At 42.2% G+C, this 27,221-nt stretch overlaps 1 protein-coding gene across 1 annotated transcript in view; it reads right to left on the bottom strand.

Annotated features, from left to right (window-relative positions):
• Positions 1–27,221, bottom strand: part of BABAM2 (BRISC and BRCA1 A complex member 2) — a 335,445-nt gene that overhangs the window by 71,628 nt on the left and 236,596 nt on the right. The window contains exons 8-9 of the mRNA XM_024552599.4: positions 3,435–3,534; positions 145–215 (exon numbers count right to left, since the gene is read on the bottom strand). Of these exons, the coding sequence (XP_024408367.3) occupies positions 145–215; positions 3,435–3,534 (171 nt within the window). The remainder of the gene's footprint in view (positions 1–144; positions 216–3,434; positions 3,535–27,221) is intronic.

Consider the following 27,221-nt stretch of genomic DNA (forward strand, 5'->3'; position numbering starts at 1 on the left):
AATCTCCATGACAGTTCTGGATACTATTTCTGGATCAACATTGTGTCTTAGCTCTTAGACCAGTGACTTTTGACTGCACCTCACATTAGGTCATCAGAGAGCAAGCACACTGGTAACATGTGGCTCAAGCAAAGACAAACTTACGTGCCAAAGTGACTGAGGAAAGCAGCAATATACTCTCTTCGTTTGTGATATCCTTGGATCACATACTGCACCTGGAATAGGAACCCAAAGCTGAGAAAACTTTAAATGCTTTATTAAGAACAATTTCAAAGATTCAGAGGAGTAGAAGTAATAGTAAAATGAATACCCGTATCCCTGCCACCTATATTCAACAACCGTGAATATTCTGTCTAGTTGCTTCATCCAGCCATCTACCTACCTATCAATCTATCAATCAATCTAGCTGAAACATTTCAAAGAAAATTAGAGACATCATGATAGTTTGCCCTAAATACTTCAACATGCGTCTCCAAAAAACAAGACATGTTCCTGCATAACCACACGCCCCTGTGATATCGTCATCACACCCAGCATGTCCAGCAATCATCCTCTGAATTCATCCAGTATCCTGTCCATCGTCAAATTTCCCAGTTGTCCTCAAGACATTTTTTTTAAGGCAGGGTATGACCAATCAGGGATTGGGCAACTTAATCTAGAAAGCCTTCCAGTCTACGCTAACACTGCCTCGCAGGCTGTGTGTCCAAGCGTCTGTGTGTGAGCCTGTAACCACTGACTTTTCAAAGAGGCCAGGCAAGTTATCTTGGAGGAAGTTCTGCATTCTAGATTCTCTGATCCTTTCCTTTTTCCACTACCCTCTGTATTTCCTATACAGGGAAAGTTAGAGCTAAAGGTGTAATTAGATTCAGGTTAAATATTTTTGGCAAAAATTTCATAGTTAATCCTGGCTTGATCACTGGTTAAGGTGATCACCCCACTGTAAAGGGATGCTTCCCCTTTGCTGGGGTGAGTGAGCCATGGGTGCACCTCTCCAAGCATGTACAGATCTAGTTCTCCACAGCTTTTCACCTAATGGTTTGAGTACCTGTTGGAGATCCTTGTCTGAACCAATTATTTCATTATGACCTAAGAACTGGTAATTTTTTGAATTCTATCATTTCTTCTGCATGTATCAGCTGGAATTCTTTGAAAAGAGCTTCCTCTAATCAAACAGGACTATTTAGTTATCCTGATCTACAACTCATATTGAAAAGGCAGAATAATGCTTAAGTCTTTCTTTCTAAAGTGTTAATATTCAGAATAAGGAGTGTTGCAATAGAAGACTTTATTTTGCCTTTTTTTTTCCTTGTTATCACCAAATGACAGTTTCTTTTGAGAATTGTGAACTTGCCCTGGCCAGTGTGGCTCAGTTTGTTGGGGTGCTGTCCCATAGCTGGAAAGGTCACGGACAGGTTCTATTTCTGGTCAGGGCACATACTTAGGTTGTAGGTTCAATCCCCAGTCGGGACACATACATGAAGGCAACCAAAGTGTTCCTTTCTCTCTCCCAAAGCAATGAAAAAATGTCCTCAGGTGAGGATAAAACAATAATAATAAAAATAAAAGTAAAAACAATTGTGAACTCAGTAAGCTAGACATCTATCTGAAAGTTAGTTATTTATCCATCAGCTTTTAACACAAAAATACAATCCTTACAATGTCTGCAAGAAACAGTGGGGGTAGGAGATCCCCAAATTGTTTACACTGGCTGTAGCCACAATGAGTTTCCATGGCTAACAAAAGCTCGAGATAAATTGCTTGAATAACCTTGACACAATTGGTACTGATAGCCATGTTGTACACTTTAAAAGTAAAACAATTCTATTTATATAATAGGGCTTTATGTCAATTTATAAAAACAGTGCTTACTTTGCAGGCTTAATGCAGGATCAGAAATGTTATTTCAGGAAAAGACAAACAGATGATAAGTTTGCTTTAAGTGGCTTTGTTTAAAAAGGGGATGAAAACAGTTCTGTATACTTGATTTTAAAAACAGAAAACCATTTTAACAGAAACCCACAACAAAACTGGCTATAAAGATAGATTCCAATGTAATTATGGAAATTCATTTGAAGAGATTGTTTCTAAAAGCAGCCATACTGTCCTCATTTGTAGCAAACAGAAGAAAATCCATTTTAAAAGACAAGTAAAATTAATGAAAGGGAAACAGATAAGAAAAACAAACTGATTCTTTTATTTCTGGGGAAATGGTATTATAAATTTTTGAGAAAAATGCACAACTAGAAAATCTCAACTGAAGAGCTTTAAAAAGGCTTTTCTACTCAGTTCTGGAAGACCAGATACACGTTTTTCTCCATAATACTGGGACACAGCTTTGCAGGCAGTGCAAAGCCCCGCAATAGAAGAAGAATTCTGTCCTCTGATCAGTTTTGGAGGAGGGTAGAAGCTGGGGAATTTGGTCCAATGAGAAGCAACCACCCTGTGAAAGTTAAATACCCTGGAATCTGTGCCAAGCCCACAGACTGCAGAGTTGCCAGATTTTAGTTTCTCTGACATTTAAAAAATAATATTGAAGCATTTGAAATATTACTGTACGTTTAAGAGATTTTCTATGTAGACATAAGCTGTCTTTTTTTTTTTTTTTTTTTGAGATGAGCTATCTTTTGAATGAAAGAGACAAACAAAAGCTTTTTATTCCAAGGCAATGTGCACGAATCAATAGGAGCAAAGAAAATAGCACTTTGGGAATTAAGCAAACTGAGTCAGTCCATGTAGGAGAAGAAAGTCAGTATTGCTTGTAGATTAACTATCTCCAGTTTTTAGCTAAATACACATGCTAGACATTTAAAAAATATATGATGACAATCATTAATGCAAATTCAGCTACTTGCCAATGTAATGGCTCATCAATGCAGCTAACCGAAAGCTTCAGATAGTCAGATGTGCCTGGAGATAAGTCCTGAAACCCCGCCCCTAGGAGCAGGACTTGGCAAACTGCTCCCAGACAGGACAGGGAGAATCAAGAAGTGACTATTAAAAAGCGAGGTACAGAAAAGCAGCAGGAGATGAAGGCAGCTCTTTAGAATTATCCTAATATTAACTAGTGCAAACACTAGTTAATACACAAATACACGCATGCACGGGGTACTGAAAAGTGAAGGGAGTTCAAAAATTTTAAGCCGTAAGAAGATGTAAATGTAGCAAATAATTAGGGCGTAAAGGAAGTTCTAGAAAGCAGAGATACGATTTAAAAGATGAAGGTAAGACCGGAACAAGAGGTCAGAATCCCCAGACAGGGAAGAAGGAGGCAAAGAAACAGGGAGAGAAATCCAGGACCCGCATTCAAAGTAGGAAAGGCCGCTGTCAGATGGAGGCTGGAGCTAAGATGGGGTGAAGAGGAGGGGCTTGCACGAGGATGCTGGGTGGGTGCTACACTGGAGGGAGGCGCCTCACAAGGCGGGGAGCCCCTTTACCTTGTTGGTGAGCAGGTGGCACACTTGAGGAACGTAATCAATGAGACATCCTCCTCCTGGAAAAGCCGGAATATGAAGAGCTGAGGAGCCTCCAAGTGCACTGAAAAGATAAGAGTACAATGGATGCTTTTCCTAGGGCTCAAGCAATACAAGAAGTGATACCCCCAAACAGACTTGGCTTCTCTTAGCAAAGTCTGCCTACGAACTGCCTGAATTAATGATGGTGGGAATCAGGCTTAACTTTCCGATCGCATTTCTGTATTTCAATCTGTTTTGTTAAATCAGCACGTTCATGTTACACATGACTAACGACTAAGGATTAATAACAACTAATGATCCCATCACACAACAGTAAAAATTAGCAAATTTTAATTGGCATGGCTATATGCCTTACCAACATTAATGGGTTGTATCTATTACTGAAACAGACTTTTTACTCTTCATTATGTCCAGTTCAGTGCTTTGCAAAGATAAGTCATTCATTAAACACCTTAACGGAACTAAACTGAACCAATGCAACACTGTTACAGTGTTACAGTTATAACACTGTAGTGAAGGCACCAGTTCTGCAGTTTACCAGCTTTGTTGCCCTAGGCAGCCTCCCCTGGGCTTTACTTCCCTCATTTTTAGTGTGAGGCAGGGAGGGGTCTGGGGTAGGTGTCACAAACTCCAGGGTCTACTCAGCCCAGGCAGGTGATGTAACCGAGTGGAGGAACTGGAAGTTCTGTGCACAGTGGGAAGGGCTCTCCATTGCTCAGCTCCAACTGATCTCTGACATGCAGGAACATGGGCCTGGTCTTACCAGATTATTTAATCTCTCAATTTTTAAATGCTGACAACTAATTAAACACTTCCTGAAATACTGTGCTACCTGGTCTCATGTCTGTGGGCTAATAGGAGTAAGGAGTCTGCAACTAGTCCAAATAAATGTTGACATTCAACTCATCTAAACAAGAAGGTCAAAAATCACCGATCTAAGAACTAAGACCCAAGCTGATCCAGTAATAGTTCCCAGAACTTTCATGAAGATTCCCTTTTCAGTTTAAATTAACCAGCATATGATTATTAAAAGAAATTTTTCAGAACCTTATAGCATACTTTTCATATATCCTTAATCTCAATTTTGTCTTCTTTCCTCCTCTTAGTTTCCTTTGGTACTAATGTATTTTTTTCTTATTTGAACTTTATTTTAATGTACTATATATTTCTGTAACCCCTTAAACCCTCTCTATAATACGATGGAATATAAAGACCCCTAAAACCTGTTAATGCTGTGATTATTCATCATCCAAGTCCCCATAGCTACAAGATTATAAATGGAAGCAAAGCATCTCCAACTAACAGTCTAGAAAATCATTCCTATGTAGTTTAGAGCAGACGGAATGAGGCTAGAGTTGTGATACAGGAAATAATACGGATATCTACTACCAGGACTCCAGACCCAGCCTGTCTCCCTATTGACTAAACTTCTGAAATCATGTTTTCTGATAATGAATATTATCTCTATTTGTGGGAATGAAAAACCCACAAACGAATAAAATCCCAGGTGATGGGAGGAAGTCAACATGGAGTAGCAATATTCACCACAGACTTTTTCTACTTAGATGACACCTAAAAAGCACAGACACTGAGGAAATCATCACAGCACAGGACTAAGTACAACATTAATGAATCATCTACACACTGAAACTGCGCACAGTCAGCACCAACATCGCTTCCGTTTGCTACTCTTGGAGGAGACACTGGATCAGATTTAGCCTAAAGCCTGAGGGAGGCCAGGACAATTCCTATGACTTCTTGTGAACTGGAGGAAGGCTTTACACCCCCTCTTTTGCATTAACAAGCACACAGAGGGCACACATCTTACAGGAGGTTCTAATGGTACCATTAGGATGAAAAGCTGATTAGGAAGAAAACTCCATAGTACAAGAAAAATAAATCCAATATTTATATCCTGTAGTTACTGGTGAAATATCTGTATAACACAGAGAATACACAGGCCCAGGCTTCTCATAGCTTACTCAGAGAGCAACAATCCTTAGCATAACAAAATTCCAAAACAATAAAATAATTTGAACAATTCCTTGGAATTGACTGTAATGGGCTGTGACCTGCATAAAATACTACAGGATAAGTTTTTAATCATTCATGAAAGGAATGAAAATAGTCTGTGGCTAATCCCTGAAACTGGAAACTCTCTCTCTGCTTCTGAAATACAGCATTAAGCAAAAATTACCTATAATCATGGAAAGAAGCGGAGGTGTGGATAAATCCAAAGACCAGCTGCTTTGCTGCCAAGCACACATCTCTGCTCTCTGCTTTTGTGATTATCAAGAATTCACACTTGTTGCTAGGAGCTTCCTCATTATCTAATTTCATCCTCCCCACAATTTCAGTGAGGCAGGAATTACCACTGTAATTTTACAGGTAAAGAAACTGAGATTCAGAGAGCAGAAGAAATTTCCCTGGGTTTGCACAAACTAGAAAATGGTAAAGCCAAGATCTGAACTTGGGCCTTCCTGCTGCAAGAGTCTGTGCTGTTATTGCTGAATTATGCGCCTCTCTGCGAGCCAGAGAGTTCCAATCTCGCAAGGGCTACAGGAGTGAAAGGAAACGGTCAGTCTGGTGCGGCTACCAGTGAGCTGGGCTGGGAGTCCAGTGAGGCCGAAGGGCGAGCGGCACTCAGGCCACTACTACCGCCGGTGCTGTGATGTACGGCCCGTCCCCCTTTACAATTTTCCACAGAGCAGCAGAGCAAGCCTTCTTCTCAGATCTGCTCATACGTCATCCTCTCCAACCCCAACCATCAAACAACCGGGTTCACTGAATCTTGGATGTGAAGGACTAACCACTCTGTCATGTCCGATTGCGAATGACTTTGATAGCTGCGCAGGGTAAGCCTCAATGTGGGAAGCATTTCGGATACTGTAATGGATATTTTAAATGAGAGTTTATTTTTAAAGGGCACAATGCCCCTTTATTTAGCTCAGTACAGTATAGTTTCTTAGCTTGAGAGCGTACTGAACCTGACTTCCAGCGTCACACACTGATAACTGCTGCTGATTCATGTATAAATATCCGCCTCATGGGTAAATATTTAACAGCTTGCTATAGCTTGAATGCTGCCCTGATCATGCTGAATAAACAAAGTTAAGTGCCATAAAATAAAAGAGCTATTCTGTTTGGAAAGGGTACAAGATGGAGGTAAGACCCTGTGATCTCTAACTATTTAATATTCACGAATCAAAATACATGGGGCTGAGTGTGTACAACAGAAAACTCACTCTGGGCCGAGATTCCAGGGCTCACTGAGCTATCCCCAGGAATGCAGGGCTGGCTGGAGAGAATGCAGAGCCTGACTAACCCACTGAGTGGCTGGGCAGGGGCGGCAAGAGATGAAAGGGCTTCTGATCTTCAGAGCAATGTGGGGGGGCGGGAAGCAGGGATGAAAGGGGAGGGAAATACTGGTGTGGCAGAGTCTCAGGCTGAACTTTGGAGGAGAAAGGTGAAAAGGCTGTTTTGAGAAAGTAATTTCTATCTCGTTATGGAGTGAAATGAAACAGGAAATTAGGTGATAATTTTTAGAACTGAAACCGTAGATATAAATTAGAAGGACAGGCCAGAGTTTGAGAAGCCTTTCCAACAATGGGGCTGAACAGACCAAAAGGTAACCAGAAAAGCATTTAATGTCTCACTGGCTCTAAAAGTCAAATGTAAAAACTGTCTATGTTAAATGTACTAATACCATTGTTTTTCATGCAAATAACAGCTAATAGAGCCCTTCATGAACGCTGCTGTTTGCAAATATTCAGAGCATCTCTAATACTGGGGGTTTGCTGTGGCTACAGCACAACAGCAGAAGGGAAATATTTCTGAGCATTTTGACATGAAAAAGTACAAGGAGTCAGCCTGTCTGAAAGCTTGACTTGGGACGATGGGGTTGGATTTTGACCCACTGTGGGAGAGCAATTCCCTCCTCCCATGTGGGGTTCTACGTTGCTAGCCAAATAGAATGAGCAAACGGTGATTGGACACTAGAGCAAACCAGAAGGGCCAGTGAGTCTTGCTTCTTGCTTCTGCCAAGTTTGCCTTTTGGTTCTACTCAACTTTCTCATCAGGGTGGTGGGGATGACCCAACTCCCAACAAGGCCCAACTCTCTCAGGGGTTAAAGGGTTTGAGTAGCAATAAGAGTTACATTAACATTCAAATGGCACCAAGCACTCCAAGTAAGACTTTATTCAGAAATGCCTCTTGTTCCAGTGTTCTGTGCCCCAGGGTTCTGTTCAGGAGCTGTCAGAGACCCTGGGGTCAGCCTCAGTGAGCTGCTTCCCTCTTCCACAGCACAACTGGGGAACTTCCAGGTGGTAGACAGACGCAAGCTTCCACTAGCCCCCAAGTTAAGAGAAATCCTAAGGAAAGGCAGGCCATCAATTCAAGAACCACTAACTGCATGCACGAATTCTGTTTAAGGTCTTGCGTTTCCCATTCTGAATATGTAACTAGGGCACCACTGTTAGTTTCCCTCAAGGCAGGGAAAGGCCGAGGACCTCACAAATCTGCGGCCCTCTGTAATGTCAGAGTATGTTTCCTTGTGGCCTGCCAGGAAAGCTATGACAATAAAACAAAAGTCACTGTTCTTTATTGAGTACCCGCTTTTGCCAGGCACTCTAACAGGCATTTCATTATCTCTAAACCTTACAAGAACCCTGCCAAATGGACTTACTTAGCCCAATTTACATATGAAGAAACTGAAGTTCTAAGAGTCTAAGTATCTTGTCCAAGATTACTCAGCAAGTAAGTTGCAGAGATGGGCTTGAATCCCAGCCATTCTCGCTCCAAAGCCTCTGTCCTTTTCCATGCGAAATTCTGTCACAGAAAGATGATGTGAAGCTTACTGAAACAGTAGTATAAGTGGCTGAAATTATCCTCAATAAGGCTTTCATCCATAAAATTCATCACCTTGTCATCTCACTTTTTCTTATCTTAAGATATCTTATGTCACAACAAGTTAACTTGGTAGGATAAAAAAAAAAATCATATATAGGATCTGAAAATCCGAGGAGAGACTCTTAAAAACCAACAACAACAACTGCATTTTCTTTTTCCCAGTAAAGCATTTTCAGAGCATGGTTTGCTCTCATCTCATCTTACAGATTCAACTCTGAGCCGTCTCCAGGGTCTCTGATCACTCGGTTAAACAAAATCAAGGAATAACTCAAAACGGAAACATCTCAATGCGTCTAACAGGAGATGAAAACAAAAGACCAGAATGACAAGGGAAGCTCCTACGTAGAAGAAAATTTGGGGAGTCCAGCTCGATCAGAGGCTCACTGAAGCGCCGATGAAGGCCTGGCCCTATCACATCTGTGACTGATCTAGGGTTTCCACTCAACACACTTCCTCGCAGAAACTGGGTCTTTATTTAGAGTGGTCTACTAACGGGTCTACTTCACAGTAAAGCACTGCATTCCATTCCTGGTTTCCCGTTTTTAGAGGGACATATAAATATGGAAATGTTCTGAGACAACAATAAATATGATTAAATACTCAAAAAATGTTCCTTGGGAACAAAGCTTTAAGAAGTTGAAATTGTGAAGTTAAATTACTTAGAAGGCTATGAAGTTATTAAATAGAATAATTTAAAAACGTGGATGCATACGATATGAACACTTTAAATCAGCTGTTCTTTGCTGAGGCACAGTACACGTGAAGAGAGTTTACCAGGCGGTGTGAGAAATTTAGCTGGAAAATGAGTTCTCCACAGAAAGGGGTAGAGAGTACAGCTCCACTTACGCAGCACTGTGGATCAGGCGCTTTTCTACACAGTACCATCTCTTCTTCACACTAATCTGTGAGAGAAGTGTTGTCCCACTTGATAGATGAGAAGGCCGGGGGCTTGGAGGAACAATGTAACCTAAGGTCACATGGATGGTAAATGGCAGAAAGGCGCCTAAATCCAGGTCGTTCTGCCCTGAACCTACCCCACTGTCAGGTCTTCAGTTATCACTTTCGTGACTTCTGAACCCTTGCCAGGACCTGCCATCTGGTTCCACGTGTGTGAGATTCATCAGGCTCCTGGCTTGGGTGTCTCAGGCAGATAGCTAGGCTCATTAAGCCCCTGCGGCTGTTCCCAGGAACCGTTATTAAACTTATTCAGGTAACTGAACTGAACGATTGGGGCCTTTTTCATTCTAGACAAATGAACCCCTGGAAACCTGAAGAACTTTGAGAGCCAGAGGACCTGAGGGAGACTTCCCAGCGGAGAAGGGTGGGTGCAAGCAAGGCGACTTTACACCTAGAGCAAAACGACGATGGGAATATTGTAACTGCAAGCAGAATAGGTCTAATGGCATGAACACTAGTTTTTGTTCAGAAATGTGCATTCTAAGTTTGTTAACATCTCAAAAAAGCCTTTAAGGGACGGTAATCTTAACAGATGTCCACCATCAGGATTTTGTTAGCATGTGGGAAAGCATTTAAAGTAAGCTCCCTAAAACAACAATGGTCTTAGCAGGTGTTCTACTAAAATTTGGTATAAACTATTTAGAACGATGCCCGGCCATGCACGATGAACAGGCTAAGGGAGAGAAAAGCCTTTTTCCTTTTGCTGCATTTTAAAAAAGTTTTTTTAAATTGATTTCAGAGAGAGAGGAAGGGGCGGGGGAGAGAGTTCGTCCCATTTATTTATGCAGTCGCTGCTGCGTGTGCCCTGACCCAGGATCAAACCCGCAACCTTGGCGTATCCAGACAACGCTCTAACCAACTGGGCTACCTGGCCAGGAGGCCCTCTTGCTGCATTTTGATCCCTGGCCTATTACTTAAAGCTGTTTTCATCACAATTTCTTTAAGAAGTAGAATTGTTTCCAAATACCGGTCAGGAACGAGTAAATTTACTATGAGCTTGTTATAAATTTACAACTTTCAGGCTCCAGTGAATGACTTTACTGCTCTGCTATGAACATGTAGAGGTTACTTTTCCTATAAATTGCCTTTAAGTCATATTTACTGAAAAAAAAAAAAAACCCTAACACATACAGATATCAAATCATCACATTGTATATTTTAAATATCCTGCATTCTGTCAATGATACTTCAGTAAAGTTGGAAAATAATCGATGCATACAATAGTTACCCTGGACTAAATCCACATGCATTTTTGTAACTCCCTCCTCCTTGCTGCATACAGGTTTTGATGGCGGTCAAAGACAGAGCAGAGAATTAGAAAACAACCCTCCACCCCACTGACAGTACTGGAGGCTCAGGCACAGGTACGGCGTCAGACAGCTTCATGCACACGTTACTGGTCGCTGTGGTCAAACAGCTCATGCGTGGGGAGCTGGAGAACGAGATGACCTGGGTACTGGTACACAGCACTTTACCATGTTTCCAAAGTGCTACCCAGCTGTTTTTTTACAACAGCCTTACAAAGTAGGTAGCAGGTATGAATCTCAGCCAGTTTCATTGCTTAACATGTATCTTTTATGCTGATAATTTCCAAGTTTATACTCTAGCTCAGACCTTCCTTTAACCTGGGACTCGTATAGCCAACTGCCCACTCAACACCTCCACTTGTGTCTAAAATGCACCACAAACTTAACCTGCTCACAAGCAAACCCTGAATGCAAAACCCACTGTTCTAGCACTCAGCTCGTTACAGTCAATGGCAGCTCCAACCCACTGGTTTTTCAGACCAAAAACCTCAGTCACCTTTGACTCCTCTCTCTCATACCCCACGTTCAATTAGCTGGGTCCAATCTTCCATAACTTCTCATTGGAATTATTGCCTCCATGGATGAGCTGGGGCTGGGCCCACTCAAGGCACTGGTCCAGTTCTTCTGCTGTTCCCTCTACTTGGAACTCTCTTCCCATCTGCAGGGCTTGCTTCCTCACCTGCTTCTGGTCTCACTCAAACATCAGCTTCTCAGAAGGCTTCTTGAATAGCCTATTTAAATGACCCACCTCCAGCTCCGTGTCACCTCTTCTTCATTTTATTATTATTTTTTGCATATATCTCCATAGGACATTCTACATATTTTATTTGTCTCTCTCCACCCCCACCACCCTTGATGAGAATATAAACTCCTCCAGGATGGGAAACTTGTCTGTATTCACTGCAGTAACACCAGATACAAGAAGAATGTCAAGTTCATAGGAAACAATAAGTATTTGTGTCCAGAATGGACACCGGAAGTCAGTAAATGTATATGTGTCTTCTCTGAAATAGTCACTGTGAAAAGGAAGGTCTGAAGGGCGTAGGACAGGGGCTGGCAAACTTTCTCAGTAAAGAGCCAGGCAGTAAGTATTGTTGGTGTTGCAGCCATAAGGTCTGTTGCAACAACTCAACTCTGATGCTGTAGCACAGAAACAGCCACAGACAGCATGTAAACAAATGAGCACATCTGCGTTCCAATAAAATTTTATTACGGACACACTGAAATGTGAATTTCACATAATTTTTATGAGTCACAAAATATTATTTTTTCAACGTTTTACTAATCATTTTTAAAAATGCAAAAATCATTCTTAGCTTGCAGGCCATACGAAGCAGGCCGCAGGCCAATCTGGCTACTGGGCAGTAGTATGCTGACTCTTGATCTAGGATCGCAGCATCATTCGACAGTTTCACAGATGCCGAAGGTAGGGAAACAGCCCGCAAGAAACACAGGCAAAAGGACCTATGTTGGTTAAGAAAACTGAAAAGCGGGTAAACCACAAGCAGTAGCCTTTTGCAGGCGAGGGCGAGGTGCACATTAGGCAACCCATGGACTGACTGTGGGAGTTCTCGTACTGACGCTGGATTGGAACTGTGCAAGAAGGAGCTATTTATATGATTTCGAAGGAAGCTTAAGGCATATATTCTGGTGCTTTTTACTTCTATGCTAGGTGAAAAAGCTGCCTACAAAAAGTCTTCCTCCCACCCAAAATACTAGCTGTTAGTCGGTGACTGATCCTCAGAAATATTAAGATGAATCATATATGCTCTTTTCACAGTACAGAAAAGATAATTTTAAAACTCAGAAATGTCACTTTGGGTAGTCACAAACCACACAATCGGAAAGCTGGCCAGCCTGAAAATTGTAAATAAATAAAATCCTGTTCCTGCACGGAAACTTTTTCCCTCATTTAGATTCCAATGCTTGTTTCAGGACTTGCCGCCAAGGTTGGCTGGTGTTAAAACGTGTTGGGTCCCATAATCTGATGATGGAAGGCAGCCTTTGTTCTCCGCCCCGCTTCCCTGGGGCCCTGCTCGGGTAACTGCTGTTCCTGGTAACCCAGCACACTCAGTCTTGATGTTCTCAAGTTCTCAAGCTGTGGCCTCCCTGTCTACTGAGCTCTGCCTGGGTTGGCATGAAAGGCACCAGTGGACAGGGGGGCTCAGCCTTTACCCAGGCACAGGGAGAGGGATCCCATGTTTCTTTCTTCTTCCTGCTTGGAGGAACAGGTAGTTTTGTCTTTGATCCTTAAGGTCTGCTTTCTTTCTCTTGTTACTGAACAGTTCACTCCCAATCTCCCCCCTAGCCCCTCCCTCGCCCTTTTTTGCAACTTCATCATTTTTCCACATTGCACCGTTTGGCACAGGAGGAGGAGGGAACCACATCAAATAAAGGAATGCAACCACAAAAGCTGCCTTGAGAAGCAAGGCCCCCACGATTTTTGTGTGTGTGTCAATTTACCATTTTTAGACTTGTTCTCCCATAATCAAATCCTCCCTATCGTGTTAACAGTGTGGTGGTGTGTCAATGCATTGGAATTCTGCTTCAATCAGCAACCCAGGGATAAATAGAAAGATGGAGCAACAAAATGTTGGTCTTGCTGCTATCCTTGAGCTAGGCCTGTACTTAGGATGGGGATGTTGGCTTCCTGACGGTTCTCAGGCCAAACCTTCAGAGCGCTGAGAGAGCTCAAGGCTGTCAGCAGAGGCCCAAAGCCATGTCTCGAGCATTATTTAGGCATGCTTCTGCCCCTGCGAGAGGAACCGCCAGTCTGAGTACCACACACTGAAGCATGAAGTGCCCCAAATTTTAGTAAGCTTGCAGAAATTTAAAAGACACATTCAGCTTACTGGCAGCAATTCCCGGGTTTGGCTCTGTGACACCTAAGATGTCAGTAGTTATCACAAAAGGGCTGTGTCAAGTTAAAGTGGGTTTAAAAAAATGAAAAACATGTGTCCATCCTATAAACTATTTAGGGACAACAATAACATGCCACGATTCCAAACTTTGGAAGTCACTATTCCATGTCCTCAGGACATGTGTTATAGTTAATGTTTAACAAGAGCTGGCTAATAGTCATCGCAGATGAAAACACCAGGTAGATGTAGTGATTTTATCTTCTGTGACTAACTTGGAAGTATTTCTGTTGTTGTTTGAGTTTGGTTCACATGGAGTAGTCACACACCGTTCTGGTTAATGGTGGAAGTCAGCCTGTTGTTGAACATCACCTACAGCCGATAGAAGCAGTCAACACACAGCCACGAGGCCGCGGTTCCCCATCTTCATCTGCCCCAGCACACCCAAGTCATGTGACGTCTCTCTCCAGAGACGAGGGCTAGAAGAAGAAATACCCCTTTCCCATCCCTGTTGTAGGCTAGCATGTTAGGCAGAGAAATGCACGACTTGAAAAAAATAAAAAACCCCAAACCCTATAGCTGGTTCTGATATGAACAGGACAGATTTTTCAACTGCCCCACCCCAGCATGAGAATCACTGTGTCGAACATACAGAAGGAGGAATCTTACATCCTAGAAGTTAGAGCCCTTCCCAACTAATAGGTGAAATTACTGTCAATTTTGGCAATATTCAGCCTGGCCCAAGCTCCACCTTTAAGAGTGTAACCACCTGTGTTGTGCCAGTTGCCCACTGATGTTCCTGCCCCGTTTCCAGCTCCTGTTCCCTGTCACATCGCCACAGCTGCCCAAGTGTGATCCAGTCAAGGTGGTGGGCAGGAGCTTGCTTAGGTGGCCCCTCTCTACCGTCTGCTGACACAGCTGAGCTACTGCCCCAGGAAAGGCCACAAATGCGCACCAGGGACACTGACACAGGATGGGCATGCTGCTCCCCTCCACAAACCACAGGCAGTGGGCTCCCAAAGCCACAGGGAAAGCAAGGGCCTTTTCTGGAGCACACTGGGGAGAGGGAATCAGGGGAATCTGAAGAGGTGAGGCATTGAGGAGGCTATAGTATAATGAGAACTTTAACAAAAATAACATGTATTCAGTAGATCCCTGTCATTTAAATAACATTTTATCTTCATATTGTTTACTTACTAAGGGAGAAAAGTGGGAGTTCAGTTCTGTTAATGTCCATCTGTGCAAAATTGGGAGCCTATTTCTAAATAGCATAATTTATTTACCTGTATCTTTTACTTTAAAAAAATCCATAGGTTTAAATACTATTTTTATCAAATTTTCTAAAATAGATGATTCAGAACAGCCCTGACAGTAAGCAAGGGCCTGCACACCTGCAGGGCAGGCCTGAGGCGAAGCGGCAGGAGACTGGGGGATTGCGAGGTCCGGCAGTTCAGGGCAATCTGTGTTTGGGGGGACCTGATAATCCAGAAGGCAGATGTGTTTGCTTTCTTTAACCCGGGGGCACGGATGCAACCAAAGAAGAAAGGTTCGGCAGAAAGGAATGGGGTTCTGGCAAATGCAGACAGGACAACGCCAATTTAATTAGCTAAAAATAATTCAGGTTGAATTGAAAACACACTTTCTTGGTTGCTTCAGAATTTTGATTTTCTTAAGCTTTCAAAACCAAAACATTCAACATTTATTAACAGAGCAATATGAATTGCATAGAGGGAACTGCAAACACAACCTCCTTTAAAAGCTGTAGGCTGTTGAATCCTGACCCTGCAGTGGGAACGCATCAATACTGCGTCGGTGGCGTCTATGGGCCTGAAGTAATTAACCCACACTCACACAGGAGGAGCTGAATGGGCCTCTTGGTGTAAGGATTCAGTTCAAGACACTCTTAACTCTCAGAAACGCTGGTACTCTCACAGAATAGCAATCCTATAGAAGTTCATGTGGGTATTTATAGTCTTTGAGGCAGGGAGGGACCCATCATTTCTGGGCCACCTGGCAAACCCTGAGCATCCAAGTACGCAGGACTTAGTGGTCTATCCCAGAGCTTTCAGCCACTCAGGAGTGGCCACAGGCCGTATCAGTACCTGTCTTTCCCAGTCCACCAAGACTGCTTCCCAATAGGGGCTGCAGCAAACTCAGGACAGCTCACTTTTCTGGATGCTTACTCATTTCTCTAGGAAATGGCCTGGGTCAGGGCGACTTCAGAGCAGGGGAGCCCTGAAGCTCACTTACATCACATCCTCAAATTGTTAAGCTGCAGCCATGCTCGGAGCCTGGGCAGCAACCATCACAGTTGACCTCCAGAATCAACATACGGATCGGGCGTATCTGAGAGAGGGGAGCATCTTCAGAAGGGTGAGGACTGATGCCAAATGCTAGAGAGAGTAATGACAAGTTCATATGGATAGGGCCAAATCACAAACATCCACAACAAATTTCAAACAACTAAAATATCTGTCGATTGAGCATTTGAATACATTAAAGTAAAATCTTCCAGTGGAATACCATGTAGCTGCTAGAAAGAATGCAAGTGACCTACAGTCCTGATTTAGAATAATGGCCATGATAGATTGTTAAAGAAAAAAAAAAGCAAGTCGTAGAATAGCATATAATATATCATACCTTTTTTATGGCCAAATTAAAACAACAGCAGCAAAAACCCAAACTGGGTGAACAGGGACAACATGGTGAAAATACTAAACCCACATACTTGGCATTTCCCAGGAAATCCTATTTTGCTCTGCCTTTTGAGTGAGGAGAAGACTTGAGGCTTACTGTGCTGAGGAAGGCGGCGGCACTGTGCAGGCCAGAGAAGCCCCCAGCAGAGGGAAGAAGAAGGATACAGCACCGATGAGCACATCCTCCCGATGGGAACGGACAGAAACTGGCAGCAGGGGGAGAGATTCAGAGAGAACAGGGTCTGCCCGGGGGTCTCAGAGACCTTCCTTGGGCCTCAGTGGAGGGAGGGAGGGAGAGAGAGGCCGACAGAGAGGTATGCAGTGGGTGAAAGGACAGCTCTAGATCAACTGAGGGAAATTCACATGGAGGGCGGTTTTAACTCCACTTCCCACTGGGGGATGAGGTTATCACGTTGTAGAGTGGCTTTCAGAGTAATAGGGAGCGGCAGTGACACAAAATGACGGCATTTCACCTTGTATACTTTGTCCTTTGGTGGTACTGAAATTGGGATTGGTAGTTACAATCAACACATATTACTTCTGGCGGGGGGGGGGGGTGGAGACACACACACACACACACCAAGGGATAAAAATAAGTGAATGAGAGGAACAGAAGGAGTTGAACTTGGTGGGTGCAGGTGTAACAGGAAGGGCCACAACCAAATGAATGAAGCGCCTGAGTGGTGTGCACAGGATTTCACAGTTTGGTTTGGTTGAGGGGCTGGGAATCTAGAAGTCCAAGGGCTTTGGGATTTCATATTATGGATCTGAATTCTACTATTTAATAGAAGAACAGTAATAACAGCTGACATATACTTTTTATACTGAGCACTTTTCATGAACCAGGCATTGTATTGCCAGCTTTCATTTACTAGCGTTACTCCAACCTTACAAAAGCTCTGTGAGGTGGGTAAGTCTTACAGCTAAACGAGGCTTGGCGGGTTAGGTAACTGGGTCGATGAACTCATCCAGTAAATGATGGGCACTGGGTTGAACCAGGCCATCCAATTCCTGAAGCCACATGTTTCACCAGCACTCCACTCCCTGCCTTCCCCACAGAACATCTGTAACATCTGGCCATGGGGGCTTTAGCAACCACGTAGCTTTTCTGGTGTCCTGTTTCCTTAGATACACAATGAGCATGAGACCAAGTAACTCAAATGCCTTCTAGTTCTGTCATTATACTCTGGTGTAATGCAGTAGTGAAGACAGGAAGGTAGCTATTTGGATTCAAAAAGCTAGGGGTATATTTTATTAAAGAAATCTTCACAAGAACTGTAACAATTAAAGATCCAATCTTAATGTACAAACTTTCCCAGCACAAAATTAAGAAACTGTGACTAGTTGGCAAAAACATATTATTCGGAAGCAGAAGGTCAAGGTGCTGGGAAAGGAGCAGGTCCGAGGTTTGGGAAACAGGAACACAGCCCTGACTGTGTCCAGTGTGATTTTTCTCAGCAGCCCTGGGTGCACCGAAGTCCCTGCAGCCAGGAGCAACATGGTTTCGTCCTGCCACAGGGACACTTGGACACTGAGGCTACATGCTTGCTTGGCTCCTCGCCAGGCTGCCCAATCCTTCAAACAGCGTCTTCGAGGTCCTGTTACTGCCACATGCTCTTCTCAGCCCCCACTCTTGACTACAAGCCTATCCCTATGAGCTCAACATGACACCTTCTTGCACTGAATGGCTTCTTTGCTGGCAATCCTCTGACATTTCCTCTGACTAAATAAAAGTAACCTCCTAGCACAAGCCTTGAACAAGGGCAGGCATTTGTGGCGGGCAGCACAATGGCTCCCCAAAAGTGTCCAAGCCCTAATCTCCAGACCCTGCAAATATGTGACCTTCCATGGGAAAGGACTTTGCAGATGAAATAGAGGCTAAGGACCTCAACACATCCCGGAGGACCTGGGTGGGCCCAAGCTAATCCCCTGAGAGTAGGACAGGAAAACAGAGGAGTACGTGCCAGAGATGGGACAACAGAAGAACAGACAGAAAAGACTCGGGAGTGAGAGGGAACGGACCTGCTACCGCTGGCTTTGGAGAGGGAGGGAGAGGGCCACGCCGAGGGGGGCAGGAGCCCCCACTACCTGGACGAGGCCCTCTGCTGACCTCCAGCAAGAATGTGGACCTCACCAAGTCTCACGACTGCAAGGACCTGGATTCTTCCAGCAGCCCGAGGGAGCAAGCAATTTTCCCACAGGGTTTCCATAAAGGAATATGCAGCTTGCTGACACCTTGATTTCAGCCCAGTGAGACCTGGGCTGGGCTCTGACCTACAGAACAGTAAGATAATAAAGCTGTGTTGTTTGAAGCTGCTCAACATGTGGTGGTTTGTTACAGCAGCAATGCAAATCTGACACAGTACTCGAAATACAACTGTTTCTTCCAGGACACATGATGAGATGGTATCTTTCTCTACACAACAAAACAACGAAGGTAATGGCATTTGTCTCATCAAATAATATAAAATTAGTAAGTCCTTTCTGATATGAATAGATGAATGGATAAATAAATAACCTGCTACAGCAGAAAGACAACTAATAAGTGTATAAGGGAAGATGAAACCAGAAAATCATCAGTGGGTGTTAACACTAGCAGTTGAAAGTCTGGTAAGGACATTTATAGTCTCAACATATCTCCCCACAAATTTCTCATTAACTACAAAGATAAAATCGGTGATGTCAGAGTAAAGAACCTCGTGGACATCAGCTAAACCGAGCGATCCATGTTAACGTCGTCGGTCCTTGGACGCGCCGGCCCCGTGTACACCTGGGTCCCATGCCCCCCAAACACACGGTGTGTCTGCAGCACTGCTTCCCAGAAGTCACCGCCTGAATCTAAACTCGAGGAAACATCTAATGAACCCAAACTAAGGAGCAAACTAGCTGGACGGTGTCCTTCCAAACTGCTAAGGTCAGGAAAGATAAAGGAAGACTGAGAAACTGCTCCCGACTGAAAAAATAAAATAGAGAGAGGCTGACGGCTGAAGACAGTGTGTGATTCTGGCTTGGATCCTGGGCCAGGGTAAAAATTAGCTAAAAGGGTGTTATTGGAACAATGGACAGAATTGGAATACGGACTGTGCTGGATAATAGTGTTGTGCCAACGATATGTTTCCTCATTTGACAACTGCACCGTGGCTATGTAAGAGAACATCCGCGTTCTTAGGAAACACATTGTGAAGCAGTCAGGGTAAAGGGCATCATGTCCCCAACTTGCTCTCCAATGGCTGAGTTAAAGGGTAATCGTAATATATAAATACATAGAATGATAAGGTGAATGCGGCAAATGTAAACAATTGGTGAAACTGGGTAAAAGATATGAGGCAGCTCCTCATTCTCTTAGAACCTTTTCCCTTAAGTTTAAATATCAACAGAAAAAAAGTCATCCAAAAAACCCTATAAATTAATCTTTCAACTCTTATGCTTATATTAGATCCACTATTACACGACACACAAAGAGAAGTTGGGGGACAGAAAACCTAAGTTCAATGAGTTTAATTTTTTTCTAATGGAATACAATATATAACTGCCTGGGTGATTTTTCAGTTCATGGTGTTAATACGTGATGCAATACCTTGAATATAGTAGGTAAACGGTAAGTGTCTGTGGACTGAGCATCAAATAAACTATTTTGGGGAGGAAAGTCAGTACCCCAAATAGAAGCATGAAGATACATTACATCATATGAAATAAGAACTTGAAAAAACAAGCTTGCAGTGTGAATAAGCCATGACAACGAGGCGGTTAAGAGCCCTTGGCTCTGGAATCAGATGGACCATGAGGATTTGAGATCCAATTTGGCCACGTAGTGTACTGACCACGGGCAAGTTGTTTTAAACTCCCCTAAGCCTCGGTTTGCTCATCTGTGAAATGGGGATAAAAAAGTTCACAGGGCTACTGTGAAAAGTGAAGATTCATGGAAGGTATTTAATGAGTGCCTCACACATAATTTTAAATATTAACATTATCATGGAGTTCTAATACTTACATACTTGTTTAATTGTTTCTTTTATAATAGAGAATCAACATTCGAACCAAAGTAAAAAATTAATTCATTAAGGAAGGTAGCTACTGTCAAATGCTTGAAGAAAAAATCAAACTTTTAATGGAACTTAAAAAAAGAAAAACCAATCTGCTCTGGAGGAAAGGGCAGTTACAGGGATCTCCTTATACTTCCTAGGTCACTAGTCCAACTGGCTTCTCCTTCTCCCTCCCCTCACCCAAGACTCCACAACTTCAGACATGTTTCTTCAAAGAGAGAACTGCTTGAGCATGTTAGGGTTTCCGCTCTCCCTGCTGTAGGCCCACTGTTTATTTCCTTGAATCTAGGATGGCTAATGGTGTCTTTCTGGTCAAACTTGAACTGTTTCTTTAAAATTCTAAACTCCATCTATCCAGCTTCCCTCCTGCTCACTCTCCAAGTGATCCCTTCACTACGGTTCAGCTGGGCACCAAAAAATGCTCTTACTGATCGAAGGATCACTGACCTCCAAACAGCACTTATGAATATAGATAATTCCTCACACATAAAATGACATTATCTCTGCCCAAGCACATCCATCATCTTTCCTAAAACACTTAAATAAATGCCAATCCGTGAATCCTTCCTTTTCTCCCTGTTTTAATCACTTTGTTATTTTTTTATTTTTCAGAAATGCATTTTTTGGTCTTGTTAGAGAACTGTGCAATAAGCAAGCACTTTGCTATTAATCTATTAAGAATAGATAGAGATAATTGCAAGGAAATTATGTTATTTCAATTGCTGAGTACTACAGCTGATCTGAAGCCTTTCTTGACCACCATAAAATTTACCACTCTACTCTTCATTAATTCAAGAAGTATTATGAAACATGGTAGAGAACAAGATAAGTACAATTCTTGCTCTCATAGAATTTATATTCTAGGAAGCGACAATGCAGTAACAAAACAATACTAACCTGAAGAGAACAGAAAGCACGAAGAAGGAGATAAAATACAATGTTGAAGAGCCTGCCTATATAAGTGGGAAGGCAGCGGGAGGCATCATCAGGGCGATCAGGGAAAGCCTCTCAGGAAATCAATTTAAACAGACTAAATGATGAAGTGGAGCCAACCAAGTAAACACTGGGAGGAAAAGAGTCTTTCTGGTAGAGGGAACAGCAAGTGCAAAAGCCCCAAGGTGGCTATGAGCCCTGAGTGCTTGAAGCACAGGAAGAGGCCCATGTGGCCAAAGTGGAGGGCGCCAGGGAGGGCCGGAGGAGAAGGGCACACGTGCCAGAGTATGAGGTGATGGCATGATGTTTGGATTTTATTCTTTATCCTTGAGAGCATTTTACATTGCTTCTTTCTTCTTATGGAAGATCGTGGGTTTACATAAGCTCCCCACGTAGCAGGTGCTTGTTAGGGGCACAAGTTACAGAAAAGGAGCTGGGAGAGAAATGGACCCAATGCCCTAGGATGTTGGGTGACGGTGTCTGTCACCAACATGTGCATGTGCTTCATCAGCCTGAACCTGTGGGCCGTAGGTCTGTTATACTACCTGAAAACAGAGTTGTCATGGCAACTCTAATTAGGTGGTTTTCTTTCCAAGGAGGATGGGCCTGACACCGCACTTACAGGCTGGTTGGGTTCTCTAAAGTACTGGAAGGACTGCAATCCTCTACAAGCTGAAACAGTCAGCACAGGGAGTGCCCCACTTACCAACACAGTAGGTTCCCAAAGCTGGCTTATTGGGGAGGAGTTTAGGGAATGCACGTTCCCTCAGAAATAATGTTATAAAAGAGGCCAGACTCTTAGGCCAATCCACTAAAGCTTTTAAAATTCACAAAGTGGCAGACATACTATAAATCTGCATCGAGAAAATAACGAAAATGAATTCTTTTGAAATGTAGCAATTAAACAAAAATTAAGTTGGTGCTTTTAATTTGTCTTGACGCTGTTATTTGAGGAAAAGAGGGTTTAATTAGAATAAAACGAGCAGAGAAGTGGAAATTTTAGCAGAGATTCTATTAAAGAATTCTGGGCACCATCAAGGCTTTTAGAGGTTAATGTCACTAATTTTTTTGTTATTATGACTTTCGATGCAGGTGTCTCTCGGATAGCTTAGTCACGACCATAATCACTTTTGCCTCAGAGTAGCTGAGCACAGCAGGAGGAGAGGCTGCCCTGAGGTTGCTGTGCTGTGTTGAGGTTCTCTATGGAAACGGAAGAGATTAAAGAGAAAGATGGCTTAAAATATAATTAAGAGAACTATGAGAAACTGAAAAAGAAAAATGAGGGAGAAACAGAAGGAGAAAATTCATACAAGAGTAGGCAAGACTGGAGGGGTAGAAACTGGTTCACCTAGGACTGCTGGATTGTTACCAAAACCCTGGGAGGAGGAGGAGAGAGAAAAGAGGAGAGGGAGAAAGAGAGGACAGGTACAAAGGGAATGAGTGAGAAGTTAAGGACCAAAGACTGACTGGTCTTGGATGAGTGGAAGAAAATTTTCATTCATTTATTCAAACATATGGGATGTTTGAAAATTGAATGTCACATTCTTCTAAGATTGAATCTATGCTTCATATAACTGTCTCATCTTCAGGTTAAGTGCCCAGCATAGCACTTAAAAAGTAAGAGAGTTTAATAACTTATTGTGAAATATGTGAATGTTTTAACAACAATAACATCTAATTACTTATTAAATGCCTATTATGTGTTAAGCAATATTTATATTATCTCATTTAATCCTCACAACAACATGACATAGTTATTAGCCCCATTTCACGGATGAGGAAACAAAGGTCACACAGAGTTAGAAAATGATGAAGGCCACATTAGAACCAAGTCTAATTCCCAAATGCATGCTCTTAACCTCTCTGTTCTGTATCTGCCTCAAAGGCCAGACCATCAACAAGTATCTGATCAATTCCCCAGACATATATCAATGTAGAATTAGTAGTAACATGAATTCATATCTCAAATTGCTTTGTCTAGGATCTTCCTCTTTTTTAGGTTACTATATTTTACCACTGGCAATATGAAGCCTGCAGTGAGTACTTGGGGAAGGCAGCAGTTACAGGATAAATTTCATTTGCCAAATTATATATGAATATCAATAGACGCAGGAAAATATTCAACAAACTGCCACAACCATTCATGATAAAAATGCCTGGCAAACTAGGAATAAAGGAAAACTTTCTCAAGTTGATAAAGAACATCTACAAAAAAACCAGAAACTCTACAGCAAACATCATATTTACTGGTAAAACCCTGAATGCTTCCCCATCTAGGATCAGAAAGAAGGCAAAAATGTCTACTTTTACTACTCTTATTCAACAGAGTACCTGCAGTCCTAGCTAATTCAATAAGACATGAAAATAAAAGGAAAGGCATACAGATCAGAAAGAAAAAATAAAACTGTCCTTACTTGGAGATGCACGACTGTCTATGTAGAAATTCCCTAGAAATCTGCAAAAAGCACACAGAACTAAAACACAAATTCAGAAAAGTTGTAGGATATAAGATTACCAAACAAAAAATAATCATATTACCATACACTGGTAATGAATATGGAAATCAAGATTAAAAGCACAGTACCATTTAAATAGCTCTCCAAAAGTAAGTAAGCAAATAAATAAATAAATTCCTATGTATAAATGCTAGTACAGAAAGATCACACAAAGGAATTCTTTTGCAGTGATGTGACCGCTCTGGACCATGACTGTCGTAATGGTTACATAAAACTATACATCGGATAAAGCTGCACAGAGCTCCACACACATGTGCATATATATGCACAATGAATGAAGAATAAAAAGATGATGAGGACTGGATAGATGGAGGAAGTATGACAGGAATGTTAAATATGGAGGATGAGTATCTGGAGTCCATTACACTATGTTCTCTGGTTTTGTGTATGTGTGAAAACTTTAACAAGTTATTTTTAAGTTCAAACCTAATTCAACATAAAGGTGGCAGTTATCTCTTGAAGTTCTCCAAACCAACCTTAGTATTTTCTTTTTTGGTGACCACAGGAAATTCAGATGACATTAGAATGAAATTCTGTAGTACCCTCTGAAGGTTTTGGCAATAAATTGCTTAGGGAATACAAACTCATCTTATTATCAATCCAAGAAAAGTATGGTAAACTTGGAGAGCCAAATCATACAGATTGCATTCTGAAAACAGATTTAAAATATTTGAATTGTCGTTACCACTGCCCTTCGTTTGCATAATAAATTAAGGGTTAACACTGAGATGAAGTTATTTTATATCTCTGTTCCAAAATGTCTAAATGCTCTGCTTAAATGCTTAAAATATTTTGTTTAGGAGAAATATAATCATTCTAAGAAGTCTGCTCTGAGGAAGTACTTTTTAAAAAATCTATCCTTCTGGAGATTCATTTCTAAGGAACTGGGCAAAAGTATTTAATGACTGAGCTTTGATACTGTACTTCAGTTTCATGGAACACCTAACCCAGGAGCTTCTACTGACACTGTTAGGAGTAGGGATTCTTGCTTGCTCTTGCTTTTCCTTTCTGTTACATTTTGTGATGCTCTAAATGTAAACACAGAAAATCCTTTTTCACTGGAAAAAAGGTCACTAGAGCACATGCTTTTGGCATCTCTTTCCTTAAGCTATAAAGGTGAAAAACTATGTTCTACCATGACCTTTGCTACCTGGCAAACTCCAAGGCCTTATTTCATACCTAGCTCAACCATCATCTTACCTTGGTGAAATCCCTATGCCCTAGTCTTTCTGGAAGTTTCTAGCACTCTCTTCTTTTTAAAAAATTAAAAATATTTTTCAATTACACTTGACAAACAGAATTATATTAGTTTCAGGTATGATGATTAGACATTTATATAACTTATGAAGTAATACCCCGATAAGTCTAATACCCATCTGACATCATACATAGTTATTACAATATTATTGACTATATTTCCTAACTAGCACTCTCTTCTATCCCTCTAGTATACTTTGCTTGGAACTCAAACACGGCCATTTTCTACACTGTAGCATAATTTACTATTTCATATGTTGTTCTCCCTCCCTAGACTGTGAGTACCTCAAGGGTGGAAACACATATTTCTTATTTATCTTTATAGCTACAGGACCTGGCTCTATCCCAAGCACACAACAGGTACTGAATACCTAATAAATTAGTAAAAGGTAGGAAAGCAGGAGAGGAGAACCAGAAAAGAGACGCTCTCCCCTTGCCAACTGCCCCTACAAGCTTTTTTCTGGAGGCTAACGTGTTAAAGAGATGAAGGACATTCGGGGAAGCCACAGAGCCGGTCCACTCCAGGGGTCCCTAACGTTTAGGGATGGAAGTGCAAGAACAGAATGGAAAGTTCCTCTTTTAGACAAAATGGAAAGAGGACCCCCAGATTAAGAATTAGAACAGTGAACTATGTGAATAAGGTACTTAATTATATTTAGACTTCTGTTTTCTTTTGCATTTCTCTCTCATCAATTGCTTTAAAACAAGGATATGCCAGCCTTAAGTTCTAGAGTTATCTTATGAAATAATTTTATTTCTAAAAAGAAAAATCATATTAGAATCTCCAGCTCAGGTAAACCATGTTTATATTTTGATCCCTAGATTAGCTGGATTATGTAGATGATTAAAAAAAAACACTACCTCCTAATGGCAGGAAACCCTAACTGCAGGCCAAGTCTAAGAAAAAAACAAACAGTGCTCAGTACTGGTCCTACCAGTACTAGGAGTAAAGAATCCCCAGTGGCTGGACGAGCATCTGATACACAGCTTCAGTGCACACAGGCCGAAGGAAGGAGTGAGTAATGTGACGATGACAACAACAATGACAACAAAATTACAGCACATACATCATCTCCAACTAATCTGGCAGGCCTTCTCTCTTCTCTCTCAGTTGGCAATGCTGTAACTCAGTGTCTTGAAACTTAAAACTTTTTACTGTTTCTTATCAAGGTAACCTTTACCCCCACCCAGGCCACACCTTCTACAGGGAATCTGAAGATCAGGCTAAAGTCCAAAGTTTCTATTATTAGCAAAGTCCCCACCCCCCAATTTATGGGATGCCAACCCTAGCAGATTGCTAATAGGTAGGTAATCAGAACCTTCTCCACCCAGTGCAGCTACTTACAGAAAACAACTCTAACTCCGAGATAAATTAGTCACCCAACTCCACCCCCATTGGGAGAGCGAATCAGGAGAGGGACGTGGACTTCCTGCTGTGGACCCGCAGACCAGTACCCACACTGAGCCAGCAGAGGATTGCTGAGCTAATGGGGTGTGACCATGACCAAGTCAGCCGGCTGCAAGGATCAAAACTTATTATTGAAAATAACTTACTAGGGACCCTCAGACCTAATTTAGCCTCATTACATTTCAGGAAACCAAGACCCAGACACATTAAAAGACTTGTCAAAGCCTATGCAAGCACTCTGAGGGGAAAACTGCTAGTCGGGTATCATCTACTTATGAACTTACAAAATGGTCTGAAGAATAGGAGAAAAGGGTGAGCACAAAAGCACATGTGCAGAAAGAGAAAAAAGAAAACAAAATCATATGAAAGGTATATACAAGAAGAATGTGTCTAGAAGAGAGTGCCTTTGCGGGGCCCCTTCTGCACATCAGAAGGAACAAGTCCCACCAGGCTGGGTTCTGATTCCGCGTTGTGCAAACTGGTATTGGGAAAGGGGGCATTTCTGTCAACTTAAAATCTCCCGCTGAGTGAAAGTTCAGACTGAGTTGGAATTTAATTTAATGACTGATCTCTGCACCTACCTGGGCACATGAAATGACCCTGTTCCTAACCAGGCTAAGGAAGATATTCCAGAGAGCCAGGACGACCCCCACAGCTGACCCCAGGGCTGTACACACTGCAGGCGCCTGCGGAGCCTCCCGTGTGTTTGCTTCCCAGAAAGTTCCTAGGAAGTGCAATCTGCACACTGCTCTGTCTCAGAGATCAGGCTGGCTCTTGAATTCTCTAAGGTCTTGGTTGAAACACCCTAATTTTCAATACCCTCTACTGCCAATCTCTAATTCAATACAGATACAAAATATATGT

This window comes from Desmodus rotundus, chromosome 5 (genome assembly GCF_022682495.2).
Source record: "Desmodus rotundus isolate HL8 chromosome 5, HLdesRot8A.1, whole genome shotgun sequence".
NCBI lineage: Eukaryota > Metazoa > Chordata > Mammalia > Chiroptera > Phyllostomidae > Desmodus > Desmodus rotundus.